This window comes from Cottoperca gobio, chromosome 21 (assembly GCF_900634415.1).
Source record: "Cottoperca gobio chromosome 21, fCotGob3.1, whole genome shotgun sequence".
Taxonomy (NCBI): Eukaryota; Metazoa; Chordata; class Actinopteri; order Perciformes; family Bovichtidae; genus Cottoperca; species Cottoperca gobio.
In genome coordinates, this window is record NC_041375.1 from 11,969,822 (window position 1) to 11,979,252 (window position 9,431).

Sequence of the window (9,431 nt, forward strand, 5' to 3'; positions counted from 1 at the left end):
TTATCTTGTTTTAGAACGATATATAAAGTGTCAATATCTTCAAACTGGTATGACAGTCTAATCCTGTCCTGAACAAACATCATCATAGATCCCTGGAACCGCCATCCATTATTTCTGTCATCTCAGGGCTGACACTGTGCTTAGAAACCTGGCAGAGAGAAGGGCGAGGGAGCCGGCCTGTCTATTCACGTCCTCTCTTAAGCTTGGTCACCATCTGAAAATCACTCTTGAAACCGTAGACAATGTAGGGTCTTTCCGCCGAGGACAGACACCAGAGCTCATTAGTCCAGGCCGTGGCCAATCAGTGGAGGAATCTCGAGGGCAGTTCATCACAGCCCTCCCCTTAATAACAGCCCATACAGTACATTGCACAGGCTTCTCATGTGTCCACAATCATCACCTAGCAATTTTCCACTGTATGGGATTCCTTGTTGACAGTAAGTAGCGAGGTATGCTTTTTGAGGGGACAACGGTTTTGAAAATAAAAAATATATTATTCATAAAAATAAGCTAATATTAGAGTTTATTGGGAAGCCTGACAGTATTGTGCACAAACTTGTATTAGCACTCATTAACATTCTTTCACATATTAAGAAAGCTTCATATAATAAGCGTTGGGCATTACTAATAATATTATGCTGTTTTAAGAAGATAAACTTCATAAATTGTTTACCACTCACTACAACTCTGCTGATAATAAAAATGGAGAAACTTAGCAAGACAAATGGGCTTAATAGTGTGTTTTCTTTATTCTACTGCAGGAAATAACTCTTGTTTTAATATATTTGCTAATGTTAGATACCCCCTTCACTCAACACTTGTGGGTCTCTTGCAAATCCCGAACATTTTCTTCTCTCCAAGAGTAGAGATCATATCAATGGGCCAACTACTAGATTTGTATTTCTTAAGTTTGTTTTCCTGTAAAGGTATAAGGTGGCATTAAATGTTGCATATTATCTACTGTACTGTGTGGTCATAGAAGCTCTTACATTTTACTTAACCTTCTGTTCAGCTTTTTGTTCAACAAAAAATAGCATACTGCTACAAATGCTGCAGTCTGTTGGACGCTGAGGACCAGCACAGGCTCATCTGCCCTTTTGTAGCAATAAAGGTAATAGTACTTAGTGGAAAACTAATACCCTGTAGTGTAAAGACAGGTATGCTTAACTTTAACGCATCACTTCCTGCATAACATAAACAGACAAATGTGGAATTCCATGAAGGTGTCATGTCAACTGTAAAGCTGTTATAGCTTCTGCTACACGACAGCAGTTAAATGATATAGCCTCTCAGTGTAACTTATATATATGGTTGTACTGTCACCTATGCATCAAGCGTGCCACTACAACACTGTGAGCGGACTCAAAGTCCCTCTGTACATTGTTAGCAAATGTTACCACTGGATGTCACCAGTGCTCCACAGATCTGCTGACCAGGAGGAGCACAGACTGAATTTAGACTGTAAAATGTGATCTGTAGTTAACAATGGGGTTTAGATTAATGCACAGGACTTGCAAAAAATGTAAGTATACAAAAATCAGAAATGAATTCAAAATGATTAGATATTGAACTTAATGTAAGTGAATTCAGTGAGATACTCCTCATACTTTTAAAGCTAACTATTTGCAAATGGCAGCATAGCTTTTACAAAGTTATACAGAGAGCACAGTTTTTTTCCAAGTTCAAGAGTGTGGAATTATTTCCTGATCCACGCAAGTCCTATTACTCACACCCACTTTGTTCGAACTGCTGAACCCAGCAGAGTGGCAGTCAGGCAGCCTTCTCCACAGAGGACTGGTCTTGCAGTGATCAGCAAATACACACACCCCTCTAATCCCACCACCATGCAGCATGGCCATGGTCAGTTCTTTTGCAGGCAAAGAAAAAGCTGTGAAGAGTTTGTTGCACTGAAAGCGCCACACACACACACACACACACACACACACACACACACACACACACACACACACACACACACACACACACACACACACACACACACACACACACACACCTAAATGTAGGCTGTTTATGTGATCAATAGTTCCTCTTGTGTAGACATTTTAAAAGTAGTCGAGCACTTTTGTCTTCTATAACATCAGTGTAGAAAAAGAATAAAAGAAGAACACATGGTGCTCAAACTAAATAGGTACAGAAAAAACTAAACTAAAACTAAAGCTATGGTTAACTAATATACATAAACTAGTACTGTGACTGTAGATATACACCAGAACGAGTTAAACTCATTTGGCCTGCAGCAGAACACTTCATTGTTCTCACCAACTATCATGTGTGAATTTAAACAGCAGTGAATCCTGGGTTCATCCCTTCCTTTTAAGAGAAAGTAGGCGTTTTCCTGGAAACCAATCTAAACATAGTGCGCTTCGTGCGACGCGAAAAACAACGTCACGATGACCAATCACGATCAATGTTAAGCTCTCAGTGGAACCTACACGAGGAGCAGCCTACTTCATTTTACTAGTGTCTTCAAAAGAAAAGTTAGTTATTGTACAGTTTGTAAAATACTGTAAATATTTAGTTCTTTTCATATTGGGACACTTCTAATTCACGTCTGTGCTACTTTACTGAAGGAGTCATTTATGCTAACATGGCAAAAATCCTGTTAGCTCACTGCGTTGTTAAATCTCTGAGACAAGGATGCGTTGTTGGCAGAAGAGTGCGAAACACGTCGGCATGGCTGAGACTTCAAACTACTAAACTTTTTAGTGTGAAGGTAAGAAAACGACGAGTGAGTGAAAACTGTTGTCAGCTGTATGAAACAAACATTTGAAGTGCTACCAATGGAGCGCTAACTCCGCAGTATGTCTTCAGGCCAAATTCCGCAGGAACATCTATGGTTTGTGATGCTTTGGCTGCTTAATACACACGAACAAACATATTAAACGTTGTTGCAGCCTATATTCAAAAACAACAAACACTATTCCTATGTTCGGCATACATTTATTACAAGAAAACGTGCTTATTGTATTATAATACACACTTGCTATAGTTTAGCATGGTGGGCTGCAGGTAGCTGTGTAAAGCAGTTGAAAAAGTTGGAGCTGTGTTGAAGTAAGTTATGTCCGGTGTACTGTCATTACGCCGAATCGACAGGTGGCTACATGCGATTCAAATAAACATAGTAAGTTACTTGTCTGAGGTAGGTGCATGTGCCATTAAGAACACGTGCAGTAAAGTTCCTGATTTTTGAATGCAGTTTGGGGCGGTGACAAACAAGTGAAACGTACTGCGTATTTACTCAAATACAAGTAAAAAATAATAATAATAATAATAATAATAATAATAATAATAATAATAATAATAATTCTGCACTGTTATTTGATAAGATTTCGAGAGAGCTGTCTTAGATGACGTGTAGCATGTAGCCACTGGACTGAGTTAATCACAGGAAGAGTTGCATCATGGTTGAGTTGCATCATGGTTGATTTCGCCCATCCTCCAAAAAATATAGACTTCATCATATTAAAAAATATGTGTCATGTATTTGTAAAATGTTAGTCTTTATATATATATTTTTTGTAATGGCTGTCATATTCACGCACACGCACACAAAGAACATATTTGTCTGTCTCAGCATTCACAGCACAATTCACATTGTCCTGCAGTTTTTTGAATGAGTCTCAATTCATCCAGCCCATCAATCCTAAATTAAAAAATTCTACAACACATCGTTTTCAAACTTTTGCCTTTGGTCTTTCCAAACTCACTTCATATAAAGGGAATGCATTATTCTTGGGGAGATTTATCTTGCCACCTGACTGCTCTCTTTTAACTCCCAGGCCCAGACAGCCCAACTGGTCTTGGAGGATGGCACCAGGATGAAAGGATTTTCCTTTGGGCATGATGCCTCTGTAGCAGGGGAACTCGTCTTCAATACTGGCCTGGTGGGGTAAGAAGGAGACATGCTGACATAAGTCGAGCTACATTAGATTTAGGACACAATTATCTTAAATATAAAAAAATCCAGATACCAAATACTAAAATATCAACCTTGCTTTGAACTTTACAACCTTGCGTTTAGTTTTTAAGTTTTCAGTAAGTTTTTCACAAGACGAAGTTACACTGCATTTTGTCACATGGAGAACTATGTGCTTCGTCATCACAAAATTCTGCTGTTTGCCTGCTTTAGGTATCCTGAGGCCCTGACTGACCCCAGCTACAGAGGTCAGATCTTGACCCTCACCTACCCTATTGTGGGAAACTACGGAGTACCCAACAGCCAGGAGCAGGACGAGCTGGGCCTGAGAAAACATTTGGAGTCCGAGCACATCCAGGTAGGAAACTCGGCAGTGGTTTGGGGTTTTATGGAAGCCTCAGCGCTGCAATGTATTTATTACCAATTCCTGCTTGGATTCGGTCAGTTCTGTGAGTGCTCCACCTGGGTCTAGACTAAAATATCTCAAGAATTAAGATGTATTGCCATGACATTTTATACAGGCATCAATGATCATCAGAGAATGATTCCCACTGTTTTTTTTTTTGTGGTAGTCTTAATTTTTCTCTAGCTCCACCATTAGGTGGACATTTGTGGTATTAAGTGAAATGTCTCAACCGGAATGCCATACAATTTGGTACAAATACCATGTCCCCCAAAGGGGACATATTAGTCTAATTTTCAGGTTTGTACTTTTATTTTATTTTTGTATTATTACATTTTCTCATGCTGACGGCCTGAATTGGGGATATCACATTACCAGAAATGTTGTAATCGATATCAATGCCAGTGAAATTCTCGATACCAATTCGATACCATGGTAAACATAAAACCAAATATCCCATGTACACACACACACACTGTCTAACTTGCAAACATTTTTTTTATTAGCAACATTTGGTACTCGACCTTCATCAAGCAAAATTCTTATTTTCTTCTGATTTCTTATTTGCAACTTTTGAGCCACTCAACGCTCTTCTACGCAACCAGTCTCATGAAATCCATGTGCAGTGTTGTTCTGCTTACAAGATTACAATTGAAACATTACAGTGCTACTGTAGTTTTCAGTTGGAATGGTCTTGGTACCCAAGTATCGGTCTTTGTGACATTCCTAGTGTGAATATACCTGTATTACCACTCTGTCTGAAACACTCTGTTTTAGTGCCAGTATTTTTAAGCTCCCTTCTCAAAAAAGCTCAGTCTGGTCTGATTGTGTATATTATATTATATTATATTGTGTAGTTGTAACGTGTGTGTGCATTTTGATACTTTCACAGTATTTACTGTATATAGGCTCTAAAATATATATATATTTTTACTTTTCATCACACTATTGCCTTCATCTGGTCAAAATTCAAGTTTGTCCAATGCTTTGGTTTCTGTCTAAATACTTCACACCTGTAATTAGTTTTTAGTGCTATTGAGAATAAGTTACAGTGCCTTGCTAAGACGTTAGACTAAGATGGTTTACATTGTAAATAGCATGTTAGCATGCTGTCCTTTTAGATCAAAGCACTGCTAAGGTCAGCCTCACAAAGTTACCAGCATGGCTGTAGACTCTTGGTCTTGTTGTCATCTGCTCATTTAAAAATAATTTTGTAGGCAAAAATGCTAAAACAAAACTGGTTTAGTAAGGAATGGGTTCACACGTGGTTCGGTTTAAACTACCCAGAGTCTTTGCAGGCAATGACATGTTCACGCATGTTTAACACCGCAGAACACTCACCCTCACAGCCATGTGGATGCATGTAGAGTATAATAGTATAATCTGACCTGAGCCTCCTATAATACTTAATACCTTTCCCTTTTGGAGAAATCTGATTGGCATTTTAAACTATTTTCTGACTTTTATAAACTTAACAATGAATTAAATAATAGTTAGTTGCGGCCCGACACATAATAACAACAGTACAGTATTTTTATTTAATGAAAGACAACATAAACGGCAGAGGTTTTTAGTGCAATGCACTTATGAGTATTATTGACATTTTGTGATGTAAGAACAGGTTTCTCGGTGTTTATTCTCCCATCTCATATTCTGGAATGCACACACACATTTTAGGTCTTTGTGGCAGCTCTTAACACCATCCACATGCTAAGAGAAAGAGCTGCAGTAGCTTAGCTCTGAACTTCTGCAGGTAATAGTTGGAAGTACAAGGTGGCTTTTTAGTTTGACCTTTTATTTTTTTAAAGGTTTTTAAGGTTGGTGTTGTGCTTTGGTGTTTCTAGGTTTCTGGTCTTCTTGTTCAAGACTACAGTCACGAGTACAGCCACTGGAACTCTGTCAAGTCTTTGGGACAATGGCTACAAGAAGAGAAGGTTTGGATTCAAAGTATCTGGTGTAATCTTAAAGAGGCGAGTAGGACTCTACTGCTGGTGAATTCACAAATGTTACTTTCCTCCTTTTTTAAAGATCCCTGCACTGTTTGGAGTAGACACCAGAATGCTGACCAAGATAATCAGAGATAAGGTACTGCAAATGCAAAGGGTGAAATACCACATATTTTACAAATGAACTGGTTGATTAACTGTTATTTTGCTTGTGGCTTCTCCTCAGGGCACAGCTTTGGGGAAGATTGAATTTGATGGGCAGCCTATTGAGATATCTGACCCCAACCTGAGAAACCTGGTAGAAGAGGTCTCAACCAAGGTAACAGCTGCTAACTATTATCTTTAACATCCCAAGATCGTTGTTCTTCCCATTACACAAGATGGGCATGGTACAATACAACCACTCGGATCCTATTTGTTCTGTCTACAAATGGTGTTGATTAGTGCTAACCTCTCTTTTTTGTGTCCTAACCGCAAGGAAACCATCATTTTTGGAAAAGGAAACCCAATTAAAGTGGTGGCTGTTGATTGCGGTATTAAACATAACATCATTCGCCTGCTGGTTAAGGTGAGTCTTAAAAATAAATAAAATTGTCAAATATTTGGTAATATTAATAATTGGTAAATAGCATTCGTAACTGATTTTTCACTTCTTGGTCCATAAAAACATCATGGGTAGTTTCATGGAGGCTGAAGTTTTCAAATGTATACAAATTCGTATAAAAGTTATTTCGGGGGACTTGACATTAACGTGACCATTAAGCCATACAATACGGTTACAGAGTGTCTGTATGTTCTATATGTCTCTATGTGCAGAGGGGTGCAGAGGTCCACCTTGTCCCGTGGGATCAGGACTTGTTGAGTCTAGAGTACGACGGGCTTTTCATCTCCAATGGACCAGGAGATCCGTCTTTGGCCAAAACGCTCATCGACAATGTCCGCAAGGTAGAACAAGATGCTGTTCAAATGGTTTCATTATTAGTGCACCATTTGAGATTCACCCACAAAGAGTAGTTATTTATAGTATTTCATGTTTTCTTCATTGCCAGACCCAGCTAGAATATTACATCCATAAGAAAAGATTTTACACTTAAAAGTACAATATATAGCATCTTTATTCTGTTACATATTATTTTCATTTACAGTAAGTAAACTTTAGAGTCATATTATTCAGGGTCCTTGTATATTGTTGAACCTTCCACAAGATTCTTTTCATGACATTATTATATTTCTATCATTATCTACAGTGTACCTAATACATATTATTTGAATGTGCTGTGAAGGTGCTGGAGAGTGATCGTCCCCAGCCAGTGTTTGGGATCTGTATGGGCAACCAGATCACGGCTCTGGCTGCAGGCGCTCGGTCATATAAGCTTCCTATGGGCAACAGGTGAACTCTTTACTAGCTAAGCAAAACAAGATACAATATGCACGCTCTAAAATAAAGGTGGCCTGTGGGCTTTTCTTGTAAACAACCAAAAGGTATGTTTACATTCAGTGTTATTCACCAACATGCATTGTGTGTATCCTTGAGGTTCAAGAAATGTATCAAATACATTTCCTTCCCCCATAAAACATCTGCAAATCCACCTTTGTAGCATATCGTGGTGTTGCCGCCACCAGTTGGAATAGTGTGACTGTGAATCATCTCACTTGCGTGCACCCACATGCGCGTGCACGGGATAAACAGAAATGAAATACTGTGTTTTCTGCATGTCTATGGTTCCCCAGAGGCCAAAACCAGCCGGTGCTGAATGTGATGACAGGCCAGGCCTTCATTACGGCGCAGAACCACGGCTACGGTATAGACACAGAGTCCCTACCTCCAGGTTGGAGCCCGCTTTTCGTCAACGCAAATGATGGCACCAATGAGGTGGATTTAATTTTTGATATTTTTGTTCTATGGATTTTGGATATAAAAAAAAACCCACCAGTTTCTTTTCAGACTAAAATGTAGTCGAGCAAACAAGATGCACCTAAGTTTACACACTTAATTTTACAAAAAACAAAAAAATAATATGTATGTATGTATGTATGTATGTATGTATGTATGTGTGTGTGTGTGTGTGTGGGTGTGTGTGTGTGTGTATATCACTATTATATGTATGCTAGTCATGTAGGTTATGTATGTAGTATGTATGGTATGTATTATAGTATGTATGTATGTAAGTGATGTATGTATGTATGTATGTATGTATATATTATATTATATATATATCATACATACATACATACATACAATAGCAGACATACATACATCTACATACATACATACATACCATACAATACATATGTGTGTGTGTGTATAATATATATATACACATACATATCATATGGATGGGTGTGTGGGGAGTATATCTATAGTGACACAACACATATACATATGTATATATAGATATAGTGATGAGAGGGATAGAGGTATATACATATATATATGTATACACATATATATATATGTATATATACATATATATATATGGATATACATATATATTATATGATAACACATATAATATATATATATGTGCATACATATATATATATGTATATAATATTATACATATCGAGATATATAATAGTAGATATATATATACACATACAGACATATGTATGTGTGTGTGTAGAGAGAGAGAGACAGACACTGACACACAAAGCACCGAGGTGAGTGTAGGTGGATAGATAGAGAGGGAGGGAGGGGGGGAAGAGAGAGAACAGAGAGAGAGAGAGAGAGAGAGAGAGAGAGAGATAAGCAGAGAGAGAGAGAGAGACGAGAGAGAGAGAGAATAGAGAGATAGATGAGAGAGAGAGAAGAGAGAGAGAGAGAAAAGAGAGAGATATATAAGAGAGAAGAGAGAGAGACAACAGAGGAGAGAGAGAGAGAGATAGAGATAGAGGAGAGAGAGAGAGAGAGATACACACAGGAGAGAGAGAGAGAGAGAGAGAGAGAGAGATGAGAGAGAGACAGAGAGAGAGAGCGAGAGGAGACACACACCTAAGAGAGAACGAGAGAGAGAGAGAGCGAAGATGAGAGAGGAGAGAGAGAGAGAGAGAGAGAGAGAGAGAGAGTAGAGAGAGAGATAGAGAGAGAGAGAGAGAAGAGGATGAGAGAGGAGACGAGAGAGGAGACGAGAGATAGAGAGATGAG

At 38.5% G+C, this 9,431-nt stretch overlaps 1 protein-coding gene across 1 annotated transcript in view; it reads left to right on the plus strand.

The window, feature by feature from the left end:
• The first annotated feature begins 2,416 nt into the window (after nt 1–2,416).
• cps1 (carbamoyl-phosphate synthase 1, mitochondrial) overlaps nt 2,417–9,431 on the plus strand; it is a 51,604-nt gene continuing 44,589 nt past the window's right edge. The window contains exons 1-10 of the mRNA XM_029458880.1: nt 2,417–2,734; nt 3,801–3,910; nt 4,151–4,295; nt 6,185–6,274; nt 6,369–6,425; nt 6,513–6,605; nt 6,765–6,854; nt 7,103–7,231; nt 7,570–7,676; nt 8,018–8,159. Of these exons, the coding sequence (XP_029314740.1) occupies nt 2,609–2,734; nt 3,801–3,910; nt 4,151–4,295; nt 6,185–6,274; nt 6,369–6,425; nt 6,513–6,605; nt 6,765–6,854; nt 7,103–7,231; nt 7,570–7,676; nt 8,018–8,159 (1,089 nt within the window). The 5' untranslated portion in view covers nt 2,417–2,608. The remainder of the gene's footprint in view (nt 2,735–3,800; nt 3,911–4,150; nt 4,296–6,184; nt 6,275–6,368; nt 6,426–6,512; nt 6,606–6,764; nt 6,855–7,102; nt 7,232–7,569; nt 7,677–8,017; nt 8,160–9,431) is intronic.